General features: G+C 42.9%; 3 protein-coding genes across 4 annotated transcripts in view; all 3 read right to left on the bottom strand.

The window, feature by feature from the left end:
- kmt2d (lysine (K)-specific methyltransferase 2D) overlaps window positions 1-2870 on the bottom strand; it is a 37916-nt gene extending 35046 nt beyond the window's left edge. Inside the window, 1 exon segment of the mRNA XM_031565740.2 lies at window positions 1488-2870. The gene's annotated coding sequence lies outside the window, so the exon portion shown is untranslated.
- Window positions 2871-4151: 1281 nt separating this feature from the next.
- dhh (desert hedgehog signaling molecule) lies at window positions 4152-12039 on the bottom strand. Its single transcript, XM_031565739.2, has 3 exons — window positions 10197-12039; window positions 7179-7440; window positions 4152-6938 (listed from the first exon to the last, which is right to left on the bottom strand). Exons 1-3 carry the CDS (start codon window positions 10506-10508, stop codon window positions 6100-6102), a joined length of 1413 nt encoding a protein of 470 aa, XP_031421599.1. The 5' UTR covers window positions 10509-12039; the 3' UTR covers window positions 4152-6099.
- A 4796-nt stretch (window positions 12040-16835) lies between these two features.
- Window positions 16836-20667, bottom strand: part of lmbr1l (limb development membrane protein 1-like) — a 19317-nt gene continuing 15485 nt past the window's right edge. For both annotated transcript variants that reach the window (XM_031565737.2, XM_042707572.1), the window contains 2 exons: window positions 20619-20667; window positions 16836-19554 (listed from right to left, as the gene is read on the bottom strand). The exon at window positions 20619-20667 is cut by the window's right edge and continues 113 nt beyond it. In XM_031565737.2, the coding sequence (XP_031421597.1) occupies window positions 19469-19554; window positions 20619-20667 (135 nt within the window). In that variant the 3' untranslated portion in view covers window positions 16836-19468. The remainder of the gene's footprint in view (window positions 19555-20618) is intronic.

The raw sequence follows: 20667 nt of genomic DNA, 5'->3' as shown, positions 1-20667 counted from the left end.
GAGGTGTTGTGCCTCTTACATTTAATTCTGTTTGACACAGCAGTTAACAACATACAAAGTAAAACAACCGCGTTTTCTTTGTCGACCAGGTTAGAGTAGCCTTTCTTCACTAGGGAAGTATAGTTGTCGGCAAACATCACTCGCAAGTAAACGACGCAATCATGTACAATTTTAGACTAGCTGTCCTAGCTCGCTAACTCCAGCTAGCGTTACATTTAGCGAGCTGGTTGTACGTAAATTGGCAGAATTATTAGTGACCATTCGCTCTGCTCCCTCATTGAAGCCATCGAACGTAAACGAATAAAATATTATCGTTAAATGCGCCCCAGACTTATTATTCTTGATAAATAAACTGCATAAGATACACAATTGTATATATTCTATGTTATCTAGGTCACTTGTATCTAATGTTGGTGAAAGTACGAACCAACACCAATGCCAAACCAAAATATAGCTAGCTAACCAACCTTAATGTTAGCGGTGAGCTATCTATCGACATTTTCTCAACTTTCAGCGACAGTACCACCTCAAACAGGCCTACGTATCGACTGTTAGCAATTCTCAAAACAATGCTGTTAAGAAACAAACTACATAGACAACATTAGTAGTTCAACACAGCGAAAGATCTTCTGTTTACACATTGCCAAACAATATGTATACTACAGCTCACGGCAAAGTTAGCCAGCTCGACTCTTGGAGTTGTGCCTATCTAGCCATTGATGGCTACCAAACTCCAGTTGGCATAACTAGCCACTGCTATAGTATGTTATGCTTTAATTGTTATCATTAGTGTAACTGAGCCATATGTGTGGATTTGCCCTATGTAAAAAATCCGGTTAACCCATGTAGATATAACTTATAGTGAACTGAAACAGTGACAACACCACCAACAAATCCGACCAGCTAAAGGACCTTGCAAACAACCAAAACTCAAATGTCTCTAATGGCTGTTTCCACACTTGGAGCGAATTCAACTCGGCTTGTTCGCTTATGATTTGGAGCAATATATACAATCAGAACAAATTGTCATACATTGTGTCTTTACAGTTGCAGATAATTTTCTAAACTAAACTAATTCCAATTGCTAACCTTCGTCCCATACACTATAATGTAACTGAATTTACATGTAGCATGGCTAGCTACGAAAACCAGCTCCCTCAGCTAGCAAGGGAGCATATCAACAGACTGCATTTGTATTTTAAGTTCTAACGTAACATTACAACAAATAAATACGAAGGTAGGTCAAGCCTCCACCGTTACTAAGAATACACGAATGACATAAGTTTTCGCCTAAAACACATTCTTAACAGGTTAACAATTTTGCAAGATAGGATGGCGACTTCAATAACCAAATTAACCCGTTGTATTCGTTCGATGGGCTAGCTAGCTGGGTAGAGTATCTGATATTTACTGTGAAAAACCTTGTTGCGAGCTATGTACGGATTCCTCCTGAAATAAGCGTATTATTTTAAATGGTACACACTTACCTTACAGTGCGATGTTTCTGTCTTCATACATCAGAACAATCCAAATATTGATCGGTTGTAATAGTTTCATTTCACGTAGCTAGCTTGGCTAGCTAACCGGTTGCAGATGGGGGAAGTAGCTGGCTAACGTTAGAGCGTTGGTTCGACGGCTGAGTAGCTAACGTTAGCTACCTATTAAAATAGGACAGCAGTTTCCGCTGGAGTTGATCCTGGTCATGATACGGTGAAATCTAGATTTCAGGTTTACGGTCGGTGACATAAATCAGCTACCCAGCATGTCTTGTTGATTAGCCAGCTTAAAATATAGCTTACAGTCTGGCCAAACTGGCCGAATCAACCACTTCGCTTTACTAGCTAGCTCGCGATATAAATTGTTCGCGATCTTTTTCACTAACGTTAACGTTACGTTTCTGTCAGCTGAATCCTTGAGGCTGCAGCAAGTTTTGCAAGACTGGTGCATTTAACAGCAACCCTGTCGTCCAAGGATCTAAAACAAGTGTAATTCTGTAGCCACCTGAGGTTATTTTAATGCGTATAGGTGGTTGCCGTCTGAACTTCAGCCACTGTCCTACTCCAGTCACTGCCACTTTGACTTCATTCAACAACACATCCACGCGAGTGACAGAGTGCGTGTAGTGTAGCACAGCCAACTCGCTGTTAGCATTAGCTAGCTAATACCATTAGAACTCAGACTGTTTTGTAGTTACGGTTATTTGTAGACTGTGTGGCTGGAGTAAAGGACATTGCCATTGTAATCATAGGAAATGTACTGCCCCCAAGTGCTTCGAGTTCGACACAGTACTAGTTTACTATTTCTAAATCCTAACTTGACAAGTTTATGTTGATTGATGACCACTCCACCGATTTTTGGCAACAAGCTATCAGTTAAAATCCACCCGTCACATTGCATGTTTCTCCGTTCGCTGTCTGCGAAAACATGTCGTTTGCTTAATGATCAGCTTAACGTGCATCTAGCACATTCGTGAGGACCTTGTGGAAAGCATTTTTAAAACAGTTGTCAACCATCAGGCCTATCAATACAACATACGAAGAGAGGCTACCAAATGTAGTTCTTTGATGTGCATTTATAGCAGAAGGATTCACAGAGATGCTCCTCTGTTTTGAACAGTGTAGTCTATATCATAGTTTCACAGAATAGCTTGACCGTGAATGTGTCGTGAAATGGTGCCAATGCAAACAGAACTACACAATACTGTGTTTAGCTTGGTCTTATAGGCTACTTTATCTATAAAACTGAATGTTTCTATTTGCTTTGAAATTATCTGTTTAACCAAACGTCTCCGGAGAAAGAGGGCGTGGAGGATGTTCGGTTTAGTGGATCACAGTTTGGTAGCCATGTTCAACCTGACGGTAATCGAGCAAACGCTGCTTTTACATTCCTGTATGATTAAAATAAGTCAATTGTAGGCCTACAGTTCAAATTGATTTGACAGTCGTGAAAACGAGTTTGCTAAATTGGCTCGGACCAATAGTTTTAGGTTCGTAGATTGTCAATATAATGCTGTGACCCTATGACATTTCATCGTAATTATACGATGAAGAGCTGTTCCAAGCCCAACGGTCTCCTTTCGATCTCAGCAATTGTGTGTGTGTGTGTGTGTGTGTGTGTAAATTATCCTGTATTAAGTAAAGAATATGAAACGGAAGTTCAGGTCACCACCATAAATGTCTTTATTTTGATGTGTGTACATTCTTGTCTGTGTATATCTTCCACCTTCCATCTATTTACCTGACATATATGTCTTCACTTTATTTATTTTGTGCGTTTGGATTGCCCTCTGTAATATAGGGAAAGCTTGAGTGCAGCTGACTCGAATTTATAAAGTTATTTCTATTGTGTCACATTGGCCTATAGGCTATTTATTTTGATTTGTTTTGTTCTAAACGTGCTAAAGAAGTTGTATGCGTTATACCAATTCACTATAGCTAAAAAAAGAATTGAAGAGGGGATTGCTAGGCCATAGGTGACATACTATATAGCCCAGTCCCATTGACAGGATTAGTTACAGCTTTCTCCAGGATTAGCTAACAGTAAGGTTTGGGACTCATGTGTACCATAGCTGGTACGTTTTAGTAGGATATGATTGGTCCATTTGTGATAATAGATGGGTGGTTCTGTAGCAGCTTCCCTCTTCCATTGGACTGATCTTGTTGGATCACTGACTATACTCCTCCTCTCCTCAGAGAATGCTTGCCCATCTGCCTCATCTATCTCCAGGATAATCCTCTTGAATACCTTCACAGCTGCCTACAGCATGTACTCTCTGAACAATAAAAGCAGGTCCATTTGTTCTAGCAATATTATTTGCCCAATGGCTTAAAAGACAAAACATCCCCACATGACCAAAAAAAGTAATTTAAAGTTATTTTCTATTTGAAGGATTTTTTTATTTTCAAATCAAGGAATGATTGTGAATAGTAGCCTATGCAATCGACTAACACAATCAGTAAAGGTATAGAGGCGACTACGGTGCTTGTTTATAGCACAACTAACACAATCAGTAAAGGTTATTAGAGGCGACTACTCTGCTTGTTTATAACCTGCATTACATTTGCTTTATTATTAAAAGAATGAATGGCTGGTGGAACAATATAAACATTTTGTGGAAAGCTTTCTGAAGCATTCAGTCTTAATTATTAATATTTTTTTTTTAAATATGTCAATTTTATTTGAGCTATATTGACCTTGACAAAGCATACATTTCTGGGACAAGAATTTAGCAAAATAGGTATTTCTCCATGTACAAGTGTCACCCTCTGGGCTGTATTGCTAAATACAAACGTTTTATATTTCATTCAGCTTTTGACAATGATTTGCTTAATTGTGAGCTCTACATAGGTCTATACATCATGTCAAATTTAGCCTCCATATGGCATACAGAAACGTCATCATCGATCTATCTAACATCGGAAAAGCAGTGTTGTTATTGTGGTTATTGTCCACGAGGGGGCGTTAAAGTCCCAATTCAGTTTATTCTGAGAAAATCATGGATTACTCTGAAAAGGGCAATCAGAGCGCAGACCTCCGCCAAATCCAATGCCCAATCTCGCACTGTTCACGAAAGTGAGGAATAATTCGTGGATCTGCCACGTAATTCAGATCCACTCCAAAATTGAATTAAATGAAAATGTGTCTGTTAGTTTCTGTGTAATCCTGCTGACAGACAAACACAGACAGACAAACCGTACCAAAAACATAACCTCCTTGGCGGAGGTCATTTAAAAAAAGTTTAGAACAATCAACAGTCTGCGTAATTTCACGTCTAGCTTCACGTCGGAACTTCAATCAATACATCAATTTTGTTATCAAAAAATAATTCCAGTAGAGGCCTATGTTTCTCGAGTCTTTACAGTAGTCAAGTAAATACGCTCTGCCCAGCTTTGATTCCCTTATGGAGAGGAGAGAGGGAGAGAGCGAGCCAACCGCTGTGAACGGCTAAAGGAGCTTTTGAAGTGGACCAATGCATAAACCATTCGTACTCTTTGCCTGTGATATCATATATCTTCTATATATCTTATGAATCCAAATCAGGTTGCCACAAATTGTATGTGAGAAGCTAATGACTTCATGAGCAGTCACAAACAGATCATTAAAACCAGGGATTGATTGCCGAACGGGCCTACCGTGCCCAGGGGCCCATGAGCTCAGGGGCCCCTAAGCCAGACCCTCTGCGTGAAGTCGCAGTTATGTATCTCTTATTTGTGTATTTTGTTTATTTGCTGTTGGTTTTAATTTAGTGTACATGCGCTGTGTTAGAAAATGTGTATGTGCGTTGTAAATCCTGTTGAGGTACAGGTGAATTTAGTTATTGTGATGCCCGCTCGAAGGGGTGGGGGGGCCTTTTACATGTCCAGTTCCAGGGGCCCATGGTTTCATAATCCGTCCATGATTAAAACACTATAGAATTTGTATAAATATAAATAAATTGTTAAAGTTCTAATGCCTGTTGGCAATTAGGCTAGGACAACACATCAAAACACCTAAAGAAACTCACAAGAGAACACCACAATCTTGAAGGAAGCTTTAAGAACATCTGCAAAGTGAAAAAGGAGTTAAGCACATCATATTTTGTTTTTAATTATTTCTTTTTTTCTTCTTTTTTTGACAATTTTTCGTATTATGATTTTTTACAAAATTAAATAATAGTTTTCACTGTAATTTTAGAGAGCAAATATATCTTGACAAATAACATGGCCTTGGTGTGAATATTTAAAATAATCAGATACATTTATAGGTATATATTACAAATCAAAAGTACAAAAATAAAGATTTTGAAGTTTGTATAAAACATTTTCTCATATTATGAACGTTGAAAAACATCATTTTTATTAGCTAATTATTTTTAGAACATAACCGCATAAAGGCATCCATTCTGTAAAAATATGATGCCTCTCATTGGAAGACCCCTTTCTACCTGACACCTGATGTTACTCGACATGTGTAAGGAATCTGTTATGAAACAATAACTCTACATATACATTGTAAAGAAAATGTGAATGTCTTTTGTCATAGTTTTGGGTTTAGCAATGTTAGATTGTTGATAAAGATATCTTTCATTTACTGTTGGAGTGCTAAGAGATAAGTGTTTTATTAGTAAAATATCTGCGGGTCCAGTAATATTTGCCCTAGGGTGTGCAGAAGTCTAGCATACCAATGAACATTACACTGTTTGTGTCCTTCTTTCTCACAGGTTTCCCCATAACTGTCTTTCAGTGAAGCTGTGCTTTGTTGGCAATGGTTATTCTGGTCCCAACCTACACCTCTGACTCTCAGCGTCTCATTCCCCCATATTTGGCACGTGTTCCGCGCATGACTGTAAGTCTGGGCCTCAGAATGGGCGGCCTCTGCCACTCGGACTTGCGCACTCTCTTGGTCCACACCCTGGGTCCACCATGACAGAGAAAACAGGAGACGAAGAAGCCCGAAGGCCCAGTGTGCAAGTCTGTGGTCCTCCACAGAGGCATAGCTAGAGGCTAGAACCCCGTCCACAAAAAGAGTGCCTTGTTCCGTCAGGGGAGCATAGACGCCCACCTTCTCTTCCAGTGACACTGAGGTTACCTTGGATGGTCTCACTCTCCCTCCTGATCCGTGGACAAGGACATAGTCTCCCTTCTGCACTCTGCTAGCGAAGTAACCTTGGTACTTGCTGTGATCTACTTCATAATAAGAAGAATAAAATAGCAGGTGATTAGGTGTTAGTGCAAGTCTCTGTCCGTCCTCCGTGCCCAGCACTAGGAAAATAGACCTGCTCCCACGGTCCTTGTGTAGAAAGACAAGGACCCGGCTGAAAACTGTTTGACCCGACGCTGTCTGGGAAAGGACTTTGTCTCCAGGCTTCAGTAAAGACATAGGCATCTGTCTTCCTCCTTCCATAGTTACCTGTCCCGACCCTGGGAAACAGCCACCTCTCTCAAGAGCCACAGAGTGATCTGAGGAGGAAAACACCCATCAAGATCATTTGTCAGTGTTATTTTTTTTGGGGGGGGGTTTGCATCTAGCTATGTGATGTGCATGCATTACATTAAATCAGATCATTTTAAGACAACGAATTCTTTGTCAAGATAAACATGAAGTTCTTTAATGTGTCAGAAATTCATTCGAAGACCAGAAATCTGAGTGAATTCTAAAAACTAAATCTGAGCAAACCATATAAGCTCAATTGCCCTCACCAGCTTTGACAGAGCAGTGGACGTGGTGCTTGGACTCATAGTGGACCCAATCAAAACCAGCCTCCACGGCCAGCTGGGCCAGAAGGCCGTACTTGGAGGTGTTGCGGTCCGAAGTGGTGATGTCTACGGCACGGCCCTCATAGTGCAGAGAATCAGGAGGATGATTTCCATCCTCGTCCCAGGCCTCTGTGACTCGCAATCTGGTCTTTGGCCACTGCATCATCACAGCTAGGGCCAGCCTGTCCAGGCAGTCCTTGCAGCGCTGCGATAGAAAGGGGTAAGGTGTTCAAAAAGAAAATGTGGTCAATGTAGTTCTGCTATTACAAAAGTAATACAACGTGCTTTCACTTATTATGGTACTGGGCACATGTAAGGTCATGTATTATGAACAGGTTCTACACTGAAGTTAATTTTCCACCTGAAGGGAAGTAACATCTTGAGCTTTTAGTTAAACCCCATTAGTTTCCTCTTGTTGTACGCCCTGCCCCAATCAACAGGTTGTCACCATCTCAACCGCCTGAAGTGGAGACATCCTCTGTTATTCATTCACAGTAGCCCTTTCAGTTCTCTTCCTCTTCCACTTTAGTGGAGTTTATTCAGTCGGTGACAAATGCCATCCAAATGCCACTGAGACTATACAACAGGATTCTAATCAGTTTTCTGTTGGGTTGCACGTCTTTGGTTGACATCATCCAAATTCCCTCCTGTATGCACAGCCTTCGCTAAAGGCCATCTCCAACCCCCTCCCTCCCCTTTTCTCAAACAATCAGAGAAAAAAAGCTACTGTAACCAGATTCCAGCATTCCTTGGCCATCCCTGCATGGTGAGAGAATAATCAAGGTCGATTCCCTTTATTGCCATTGGGCGAGTTACATTTTTTTGTCTAAATCCACTGACGCCCCTTGGGTCACTTTGTGCACTTTTAGTTATATCACGTGCACAGATCTGAAAGTGTGAAACAACGTGTACTATTCCAGGTCCGTTACATGCATTTAATCATTGCTTATCAATATTCCAACTTAAGAACGCAATTTATTAACTCGCCTGCATTTTCATGGAAATAGGTCACCTAGTTAAGAATCCAAGCACGAACTATGGGAGCCATGTTCATATAGCACACTCCATACACTATGCTAATTAAAATAACTTTTGTGGACGTTAAAACAAAACTTTAATGATGAGGAAGTGAAAAGACATTTAAAACAGGCATGAAAAATGTAGTGTGCAATGCAGTAAAGGAACACAAAAAAAGTGACATGCAGTGCAGGTTTCAAGGTATCATTTTACATACAGAGATTTTTTATCTTAAGTGGCTAAAGTGGGAGCACAACTGGTTCATCATTTGGGAGTTGGTTCCAGCTGTGGGTGGCATAATAGCCACCGTGTCCGTGTTACGTTTCTATTCAAGGTACCAGTAGTCTAAGGTGTGTCATTGTACAGTATGTGTGAGCGTGTATTTGAGAAATGGAGAGAGGGAGGATGAGGTTCTTGAGAAACCCAAGTGAGCAGGGAGAAGCTGAGCGTCTGGCCTGTGCGAGAGGGCAGCGGGGTGGAATGTATGGGCGTGCTCTTGGGAATGTGACAGCAAGGGTGAGAAAGAGAGAGGAACAGAAAACAAACTGGGGACATTTTCCTCCTGCGCCGCTGTTTGACAAGAGGCGTTTCATTGTCGGAAACCACAATAGAGGCCTTTCCAACGGTGGCCATTACTTCAGCAGGCGAGCATTTTTGCACAGGCAACCCCGCAAAGTCTTCCCCAAGGATGCACAAAGGCCGGCTTTCAAGCCTGATCAAGGAGAGGGCACATGCACACATACACACACACATGCTAATCCCAGGCATGAGGAGGCCACTCACACTTAATCATAAAAACACATCACGTACAATCATTCAGAAAGGCAGCATAGATTAGACTTCCCGTGGGAACACAGTGTGTAGAGTGGCCTATGATAAGACCTCTTTATTTACTATTTCTGAGAACCCAGAAAGCCGGACGACAGTCTAGTGTTAGGACTGGTTATTATGACTGGCAGTCTCGGCAAAACAGCATCAGAGCGAAGGTCTGTAAATGGAAGCACGATGTATGCAGTGTCTCACTTGGCACATTTGAGAAAAACTCCTCAAATCAGACCTGCTCAGACACAATACTATTACTGGTTCGTGTCTTTCTTCATATTATCTTTTGTTAGATACTTTCAAATACATCACCCTACCAATTTAATGTGTTAACCATGCCCATATAGTTTAATATAAACACATAGAGGACAATTGGCTCAGTGTTCTATGAGACAGGCCTTTCTGAGATCTTTCAGAGGCGTAACAATGTGTGCATTGTTCCCTCCTCTCAGACAATTCACTGTGGGTTTCCTGATTTCCTCAAGCAATCAAGCGCACATTAACAGTTATTACGTATGATTGAAGCTCCGTTTGAGTAGGTTATTAGTTGTAGAGATGCACCTAGGGACTGAACCTGCCATGTGATGGTGATGGAGCCATACTTGCCATCCCACATAACAACCCTCACAACCTCATCCTACCAGAAAACCTCTCCGGTCAAACCTGCAAAAAAGCCTTGCTTCCCAAACTGTATACTGGCAAAAGTGCATAATGTAATCAGGCCTTGACCACTAGTTTGGTGGTTTATTACCCTAAAGTACAACACTGACTCTGAGTTTGATGCTCTTTTTATCAGATGTGCCACTGCACTTTTGACTAAGTTGCAAACCCTGCCTTGGAGGCATACAGAGACAAAGGGAGCAACAATAGTGACAGTTGCTCTGCCCAACAAGAGTTGGTTAAAGATTACAAAGGTGACTAAATGTATGACTGCACATTTGAACACGGAAACGAGAACACGAAAACGAGCATACTGCTGTACATTCTGTGGCTAATTGTTTTGGGGGGGGAACTGATGGCAGAAGATTACTCTGGTGACACACAAGGTCTTGATCATGACAGTAGTGGTGAACCTCACAAAGTTGGTCACTTGAAAGATCTTATCCCTCCTGAGTTCCTCACCTTTGTCATGAAGCGGTCGGCTTGAGTGTGCTCTTCGTCTTTGAAGTCGACGTGAATGTTGTAGTTGCACACCAGCTCGTTGAACCGTTCGGAGTCGCGCGTAATCTTGCCCTCTGGCCGCCCGCTTGCACCGAGGTTATTCTCAGAGATTTGGGGTACATACTGCTTGTACCTCATAGGAATTAGTTTGCGTGGTCTGGGACGGGCGCCATACCCCGGTCCAGGACCGCATCCGTGGACCAACAGCGATGTGTATGTGCACACCGACAGCAAGACGAGCAGTGCCCGCCTATGCCACGGAGACAACGTCATTGGCGTGACTTTACAGCGCTGGACACCTGCTGGTATTTTGAGATGATTCTAATAGTAGCCAGGTCCATATCCTCCTCTCGATGCGTGGTGGTCTTGTAGCCTATCAAAGATCAACTGTAACTAAAGAAAATCCTTTCATGTATGGAGCTTAGAAGCAAGTAATGTAATTTATTGGTGAATAGTGTAAGTATCCTATATATAATTCAAGACATGTTCGCAATTATGTCGAATTGTACATGATAAGAGGAAAAATAATTGGTCAGAAGATCAATTTTTTTTTTCAATACACTGACAGCCTTTCTTGTTTATATTATTCATTTGTGTTGTTTATGTAAACTAAGTCGGTCGAGCTTGCCCTGCTGTGTTACATCCTTTAAGTCCGCGAAAGGTAACAGGTGTATCACAGGTATCCAATCACCTCATGTTCTTTGATCCAGACATAACAATCAATTGGCACGCATCCCTTAAGGTCCATATCCCTCGTATGTCCGTTAGTTCTTTAAAACACAATATTTGCCTTCACTCCAGTGGTCCATAGAAGCTACCTCCATGCCAAGCTACTCGTTATTCTCCGTTGGCAGTCTCCAATAGAGACTGAGGGCTCCTGTCCGTTTCGCACAAGCCGCCAGGTCTTATTTGTGACCGGACAAGATTGCCCTCCCTTCCTGCGCGCTCTGAGGGCGACAGTGGCGCACACGCCTCCAATTCAACCTCGTGCGCCATACAGGATAACTGTCGTTAATATCCTCTCATGAGTCCCCCCTCCCCATTTATTATGTTTGAGTTAAAAGTTCTTGGTTATAACTTCTATCAAATCTACAAAACCTTCTTGAACTTTATATTTCTCTGCACTGAAAACTAAGAGACTGTATGCAAACTTTGACTTGGAGTGGTGGGGTAGATTGCGGTAAAACAGTAGTTCCCCAGGGGATGAATTGAGCAGAAATGCTTTTTGACGGTAGTGTATAAATAGACCGGTTTAAAGGTGAGGGTCTATGACACACAGCCAGCTCTGCACAAGAGCTTCCTGCTGAAGAGACAGTGCAGCCCTGACACACGCGCTCTCTCAACTCGGTTAATCTCCCTCCTTTTGTTTTCTCCTGAACCACAAGACATGGCCTCAGCGCTCTGAAGACCTCTTGACTGGAAACACCCAGTGATTCTGTCAACATAATATTTTTATCCACTTCAGAACAATGGCTTGGATTTCAGAAAGTAATAAAATACCAAATGATAATGTCTTTCTGCTTTCCACAAGTGATAGAAGAAAATGAAGCGCAGAGGACTATGCAGATGACTTCCTCCAAGGAATGTTGCACATCTAAGCATTTGACAACTCGTCTAATTTATTCAGATGCTAATGCACTGCCCACAATAAGGTCATGGCATGTTTCATCTTCAGGTTCCTGTAAACACAAATGTTTTATGTTAGACTGTTTAAAGCGGTTCTTCTGAAGCCATGACTAAGACGGGTTTGGTAAACAATGAAAATGCCATACCTATGATGACAGACAAAACGGGGAATTAAATAACTTCATTTGGTTTGTGTACTGCAATGTGTTTCCTGCCTTTTCATTCTGTAAATCAGTGATAAATAACAATTTCACATGATTCAGTTTAGTTTAATGAAATAAATAAAACTTGTTTGACATCACTGGCATTTGCCACAATACAAGACCGACTAATGGTTAACTAAACATAACTGAGATCCTATCAAACATTGGTTATTGTACATAGAAACTGTGACTCACAAATGATTCATTTCAGCCTTTGCTCAGAGTCAATGCTATTTCTTTTTCTCCAAAGTAATGGACATGAATACCTTGATCTCAACCACAGTGTTTGTCATCCTTTTTATATGTTTTTCTTAATTGTATGTACTTTATCAGCACTAAAAGTAGATACTTAAAGACATGAACAGCCATTACAACAGACTGTTGACATAGTATGTCAAGTTGGTTTATCATATCCTTACAAATGATTTCATCCATGTATTGTCTATCAACTGAAAGTACTTATTTATCCATCATCTAGGATATATATCCAATGCTTTACACTATTCTGAACTTGACAAGAGTATTTAAGGCAGTAATGGTCCCAAGCTACTATAAATGACAGTTGGAGAGAAATGTCCAGAGTGGTTTCATGATGTTTGATGGAATGGTGATTACTTGTGTCAGTCGCTCTGATGAACACTGGGTATGACTTTTAAAGTGGACACGGAGAAAACAACGAGATTTAATGACAAAATGTGTCAGTTTGTCATTAAATCAGCCTTTAAACACTGTCGCTTCTGCCTCTTGTGTTGGATGTTTATGAAAAATCATTTTTTTTGTTAATTACTGAATACCACACAGCTAATTGATGTCTTTTTCCCCCCAAAAGGATGCCATCTGCCTATTACAACTCAGACACAGATGGGGAAATCCAGAGAGGGTTTTTCAGAGGATCCTGACCTGCCCGAGGGAGGGGTGCTGGGCTTCATCTTCCTGTCTTTAGCATAAACATCCAAGAGTTTGGGTTTGGTGCAAGAGTGCACATGATAATTATCACAAATAACTGACAAAAACAAGGAATAGCTCAATCAGAAAGGGAAAAAATACACTTTCATGGTGGACAATCAGTGATAAGTCACATCCTTTTCAGCTGGAACAGAGAAGAGACAAAAAGCCACTGCTATCAGACATGAAAGCGAGAGGGCAAAACGAAAATAAACATCTGTGCGTTTAAAATGGAAATGGTGTAATTATTATTAGTTTTTATTTCTGCAGCCTTGTACCCCCCTCTAACCCGTCTCCCGCCCCCACCCTCTTGTGGCTCTTAACGGCTCGCACTCCCCCACTTCAGGATGGGAGTATATTGCTCTGTGAATGGCTCCGTTTCCTGCTCAGCCACGGCGCAGAAAACGAGATCTTTCCTGCTCGGGCTATTCTACCCCTTTGTTCTATTGCATTACTGCATTACCACCTGGGGCCTTGGTCACATACAGTTGACTTCTAATTCCTCCTGGGTCATTTTCTAATCTCAGGGCACCATTCACAGCGCTGTCACACAACTGCCAATTCCCAATTCCCAATTCCCCCCCCCCCCCCCCAAAGGGAACCAAACGCGTAGAAGTGACCCGTCCATAAGAAGTGTGCACAGAGGTATGTGAACGTTTTCCGCGTTATGTAGACACGATTCTGCAGCGGTTGTCCTCTCCGCTGTCTGCTGTAATATGGCTGGAGAGCTGAATAGACACTCTGGGCTTCCTGAGAGGGGCCATCGGGGAGGGGGGGTGGGTGGGAGGTGGAAAAGAAAGTCAAGGCACTGGCAGCACCCCCCCCCCCCCCCCCATCTCTACCAACCAGCAGCAGCGCCGAGCCAGCCCCAGTCCACTGTCTCTCACCCCCGTTATCACTGCAGGAAGGGGCTGGGTGGTGCAACTGAGGGTTCAGCGGTGAGAGTGGATGATTTCTGGCTTGAGAGCGTCACAGAGTCAACATGTGGCTCAGATGGTACCCTTCACCTCACATAACACCCTTGCACGGCTCGCACCAACGTGATGGGAGATCACAGGCGTACACGTAGCCAAAACACTGCGATCTGTCCCATGTATATACATAGAACAAGTGTGTAGCATTACAGCCCGGAGTCGTGTCAGGGTTGCGCACAAAAGTTAATACGATGCTTTTCTAAAATAGCAACAAGCTCACTGCCTATATTGTGATTGTGGCGATGCAGCAACAGACTGGACAATAGCTAACCAGGGTGGAACTTCCTGACCTGAGACAAGCAGATCAGAGGTTGAAAGTAGAATGCATATATACTGTGTATGTCTGATAAGGCCCTGATACAAATACAGGCTCTGATAAAAACAGGTCATGGCTTGTGTTATCCATGTGTGACCACCCTTAGTGTCACTACAACTTCTGACCCAGTTCTTTTGAACTGCTCTGTGATTTTGGGGCTATGTATGTATAATAACTGTGCCCATTTCTGAAGTCTATTATTCAAGGTGAGAGGTGCTACAAGAGTGGCGAGTGTGGGCATTTTGTCTGGGTTTTGGGAGTGCTGGCTGAGTGTGTGAAGTGAGTGTGTCATGAGTGTGCACACAGGATGGTGGGTGGGTGGATGTGTGTGTGTGTGTGGGGGGGAGGGGGTCACTGACAGTGCCACCAATTATCAGTTGATTAGCAAGAAAGTCTCGCCTTTTCCTGTGCGCAGCTTTTCTGCTCGCCAGAAGCTAACAGTTGAAATAATAGCCCATCAGGCACTTTGGCACACACTTCAAACAGCCAACTGTCAGGAAAGCTAATCTGTGTCTTTTTCCCCCCTTCATTCTTGTGTTTTGACAATAAAGATAGCCTATCTCATCTTGTGAAAGGCTGGCCGTCTCCCTCTTTGTGTCCGACATGCTGAAGTAATTCTGAGCAGTGACAAGCAGCCACACCTTCCTAACCAACCTGATATTAGTCCCCAACCGTTTACAATTAAACACTGATGTGGTGTATTGATCGGTCATAACCATTTTATTTCCAGGCAAAATCTATTCTGGAACCCCTGTGTATTTAGAGAAAACTATTTCTACCATTCCCACCCAATTTAAAAGATGTAAATCAGCAAAGGCAAATTATGTAACGTTTGCTGCCATCAATAGATTTATTAAAATCAAAAATTCTACATCCAAGTGGCCCAGGCTTGAAAAGTAACCAATCAGGAGACATTTTGTTGCCTTTGAAATCAAGAATCTTTGGCAAGGCATCGCAAGTGCAAGGAAGAGGGACGGTGAGAATACTGTGACGAGGGGGTGTATTTGTTACCGGCTACCCATCTCTTGCGTGCCTCGTGGCACGTAAGGCCTCCACAGATTTTCTCCATCCCTTCCTAACCGCTGCAATCCCTCTTGCCTCGTCCCATGAATTCCAACCCGCCGCTTCTATCCCCTCCTCCTCCACTGTACTCCTCCATGTGTTGTTTTGGGTGTATTTGTGTGTCGTTTTAAAAAGAAAAAAAAAAATCAATCAAATGGTGAATGTAGTTATAAACACCGCTGCTGTTAGTCATACTTCTAGAGAATACTGTGTGCTGGCTTCTAACAGCTGACTCTTTTCTGCTCTGTCCACCATGCTGAAATAGATCATCAGCGAGTGAACCTTAAACACTCTTGCTCCTCATTGACAAGCCTCTCAGCTTCTTTAAGCGGTCAAAATGGTAGGCAGAGATGGACATAAAAGCTATCCTGTACCTATTTACTATTTATGGACCCAGTGGTAAGTATGCCTGTAATACAATTCTACACTGTGAGTTACATGATAATGCTGGAAGATCAATGGATCCTCTTTTCAGTCAAGATGGTGTGTTCATGTTGTATTCTACTTGCAACAACTGTGATCTGTTCCAATTCTGTCAAGATAAAAATAAAATCCAGTGTGTTTATGGAAGAAAAAAAACAACATGACGTTTAATACAATCTCTGTACATTTTTACAAACATATTGTGGGCCAAATTCCTCTATATTTGACATCCGTCATGGTATTTTTTACCGTCTCTAGAGACATGTTAAGCATGAGACTTTCTATAGCTAGTGAATATGATCAAGAATGTTCATGAATTTGTGAAGTGGGGAAAAGCAGCTGCTAAAGATCTGCATTTGGGGGGTATTTACCAAAACCTGACTTTATATGGTCACAGGAAACCCTGCTTCAAAACAACAGGCCAAAAAATCTAATTTGTCCAATTAGGTCATCTTAAGAAGGAAAACAAGAAGTGAAAATACAAAAAAAAAAAAAAAAAAAAAATCAAGTGGGAGATATTCATTAACTCAGGATTTCTTGTTTCAGACTTGAGAGAAAGGGGGGGGAAAAAAGAAAAGGAAATGGATACTCAACAAGGAAAACAGATGGAGGGTGGCGTGGTGGCAGTGTGCGGGAGTCGGAGAGAACGACGAGTGGCCACAGCTCAACACTGTGTGAGTGTGTGTGTGTGTGTGTGTGTGTGTGTGTGGGGGGGGGGGTGTGTTATCTTCCCTCAGCATCCAGGGGGAGTGAGCAGACAGCGGCGACGGTGCTGGTTGCTGTTGATAGACCACAGGGAAAATAACGCCGCTGATTAAAGCAGCGGCAGGCGGGCAGGCGGGCAGGCAGGGGCGGCCAGCACAGATGGACAGATGGACACGCACGCCACCCACCCCGTTCTTGAACCTGCACGCCGCCCACCCCCTTCTTGAACCCGCATGAAGGCACATCAGCTCCTTCCCCAAGTAGAACTACTCATGAGTGAACTCAGTCCCTCTTGCTCTCTGTACTAGAACTCTTCCAACATTCACAAAAGACAGAAGGCTCAAAATTGGAGTAAGGGTTAAAATACATTTATTCATACATTTTCTCCTTATAAAACACTAATTATACATTAAAAATGTACACGGCTTATACATTAAAAATGTATCATTTGACTTGGTAAATAAAATTACCAACCAAAACAAAAAGAAAATAAACCTACAGTCTGCCATCCAAACATTCTTCAAGAAAAGAACTGAGCTGAATACTTTTTTATTTTTAAAAAGTTTGCAAGCTCACTTTCTCCATTGGTCCCCTGAAGATTTCTTGTGGAATAAATCTTCATGTTGACGCATTTACTGTCCATGCTGTCTAGAATCACCCCTTACCATTGGCTAACCTGTGAGCTGCAGTCCTGGCCTAAGAACCGCTTGGCATGAGGGACAGGTCTTTGGTCTTTCCCCCCCCCCCCCCATTACACTCACTGTTGCAAACACATTAACAGTATGTGAGGATTTCAAACAAAGTTAGTGGATAACGTGCTCATTTTAAGTGTCAAGTTACGTTTAAAAACAACCATGGAAGGAGATCATACCTTGTACATCCACCCCCAGCACACTTTAAAAAAGGTTCATAGGGTACTGTGGACATTTGGAATAACAACAGATTGAGAGTGTGGGGTGAAGACTGCAGAGGCCATGGGACGGACGGCTGGGAAGGGCCATCTACAGATAAGACAGCTGGAAGACACTGCCCTCTACTGATCAGAAATTAAAGGGCCGACAGGACAAGGACACAGCGTCATAAACGCAAAGCACTCCCTACACCCACTACCATCCTGCCAGCCCTCAGAACTCAACTCAAGGACGGGGCAAGTAAACTACGTGCAATGAAGGGGGCTGGAGCAGCAACTTAAAGTTGTTCCATTTATATAAAACACAAATTGTGATAAGTGGCCATGCCCTAAAGGTATAAAAAAGGTCACCTGTTCAATCCCCTAAACTGGCAGGAAAAGATGTGGGTGTGGGGGAGTGTATAAACTGCACTTTCCCCTCCCTCAACATCCATAGCTAAAATGCTCCCAACACCGTACTGCTTCCTGGGCACTGTGCCTGACATGGCTGCCCACTGCTCTGGGTGTGTGTGTGGGTGCGTGTTTGTGTACCTCACACCTCCTAGTCTGTGTGTGGTAACTCCTCACTGCTCCTAGTGTGTGTGTGTGTGTTCATGTGTGTGTTCACTGACAACGGATGGGTTAAATGCACATACCTAATTTCCCCTCGGGGGATTAATAAAGAATCTAAAATCTTTTTTCTTTTTGTTTGTTTTAAGTTTAAGTTACACAGACTTCACAGGGAGAGGGTTGCACTAGTCAATTCTGACTGTTGGAGAATGCCAGTCCCCCAACAAAATCACCCACCTCTCCGTGAAGTCTAAACACATGAATGGCACATCTAACCTGGAGCCGAGTTGCTGAGCGAAGCTGTGCATGTATGGCTTACTGTATCCTTAAGGTGCATGAGGTGCTTTGCATTTATAGTGGCAACATAACCACAATAAAGTCAAACAAATCAACTTCCTGATCCAAGTGTTTTTAGCATGATACACATTCAAATATACATTACAATTACTGTCCAAATACACATGGTTTGCTAAGAGCATAAAAACCAAACAGACCAACCTTCCATTTTGTTTTAGCATTTTTCCAAAATACTTTGTAATGCCACACATCCATGTATTGCACATTTCCACTCAACTGGTCTAAAAAGATTTAGGATATTATGGGATGGCCTGTGACTTTCATTACCCACCTTAGCAAAGCATTTCACCCATCAAATATTATATTGCACTTAATTCACACAAGACAATGGGTAAAAAAACACATTTTACAGTATTGATATTAAAACATCACAGTTTACGTGGTCTAAGGCAGATGGACATTCCGTCAAATGCTCGTAATCTCAGTGCATTTTGACTTAAGCGCCCTCCATGCTGTGTGAGAGCATTACCAAAAAAAAAAAAAAAGACGACTTCGTCGGTGTTCACCCAACCAATGCCTTAAAAATCAACCCTCACAATGTCTGTTCTCCATTAATCTGAAGGGGATCTCTTCCGACTCTTCGCCAATCATCTCCCTTTAGCAGTGGCTAACCCTGTGAAAGGTGGTTTAAGATGAATTCTAAAAATAGTGTTGTGTCACAGGGAAATGTGGGGGGGGGGGGTGCATTAAGGGGAGAGCCTGCTCCATCCATCAAGCAGGAAGAGGAAATGACTTCATCATGAGGTCACCCTCTTAAATAGCTCGTCCCATCAACTTTTGAGTGTTGCCATCCCAGTTTCGGGAGGCGTTGTTCCTCGGCATGTCATAAGGCACTGGTCCCGGGATCACATTAAAAGAAATCTGGCACTGCTGCTTCAGGTCCCTCCAGGAACACCGTGTCCGCCCCGGGACGTCACAGCACTTGGACTGATTACAACCCAACTCTATTAACAAAAAAAAAACAAAATAGGCAGAGCAGTGCAGCTTGAACAGTCATGTCAAACCTGACGCTGTGTCACCATGAACCCGGCCGCTCTGTCAGCACATCCAGCTGCTCCATCCATCCATCCATCCCAGAGACATCCTGTGGCTCTTTGGGGCTGAGGAAAGGCCACGGTAGGCAGAGCTCCTTCAGAGGGGTGAGACTGAGAGGCCACTCCGCCTCACTGGATCTTCGAGAGCCCGCTGGCCACAAGGAGCCTGAAGGGGATGGCAGAGCGGGAGACGGTCCGGGGGAGTTTGTGGAGACCTGGGCAACCAAAGCCAAACAAAAACAGCAACAAGTATCGTAACGGTGTTAATTATCGGACGGCGTGTGTTATCGGCAAACGTTGTTCCACGTTGTCATGCGAATCCATTATTAAAAGTTATAGATTGTTAATCCATTATTAAATTCAGCAATTTTGATTGTTTAACAGAATGGCCGATGTTTGACACTGTCCGATAACCGACATAGCTACGCTATCAGCTTAACCTAAACTCTTGGTGGAGTGTAAAACAAAACAAAACGCTGCTCGGAAGCGCTTTTTTTTTTTTTTTTTTTTTTAAGAGGTAAAGAGAAAGCAAGCACATGAATTTGAGAACAAAAGCTGAAACAGTGGAGGGAGAGGCAGGGGCCAGGGGCCAGGCTCCTGCTGAGCAGTGAGGCCAAGGAGATGCTATCTAGGTGCACAGGAGGGCGGGGCTGTGGAAGCGTGCAAGTGAGAGTGCGTGCTGCACAATCGTGCTGGCCTGCCGTGTTTGTGTTGGGCGGAGGGGGTTGAGGATGTGTGTGTGTGTGTGTTCGCTCCACGGAGGGGCCGGACGGCCTAACCCACAGGCCCCTGGGAGCTTATGCTGCCCTCCTGGTCCCATGCACTTTCCTGAGAGAATTGTGCTCTTTCTATCTGAGGAAGAGAGACCAGCCCATGGGGAAACTCAGGCCTGAGCAGGGAACACCGAGCACACAGGCCTGTCTGAAAACTGCTGACAAATGGTTGTACACACCCACTAAAATCTCACATACAAACACACCTGTTAGATGACTAGCCAATACCAGTGAGTCATCTTTTCTTGGTGCTAGTTTTAATGATTACTTTCATAGGGACATAAGACATATTTCACTGAAGCACTGGCACATTTATGCAACTATTTGTTTATGTGGAAAAATCCCATTTCCATTGAACAAAATGCAAGAGCTCCTGCATCAACCCTGTCCACTGGCCTCTTTACGTCCCATGACTTTACTATGCTGCTTGTAGCGATGCAAGCCCCTCACACTGATTGAGCCAGACACACACAGACAAAGACAAGAGACTGACCCAAGAGACTGACCGAAGGCACGGATGAGCTCCCGCTGCACGGTCCAGGTGAGCGTGTTCAT

Source organism: Clupea harengus, chromosome 4, assembly GCF_900700415.2.
Source record: "Clupea harengus chromosome 4, Ch_v2.0.2, whole genome shotgun sequence".
Classification (NCBI taxonomy): Eukaryota; Metazoa; Chordata; class Actinopteri; order Clupeiformes; family Clupeidae; genus Clupea; species Clupea harengus.
The sequence above is the reverse complement of the archived record's forward strand: the minus strand, read 5'-3'. Positions and strand labels throughout refer to the sequence as shown.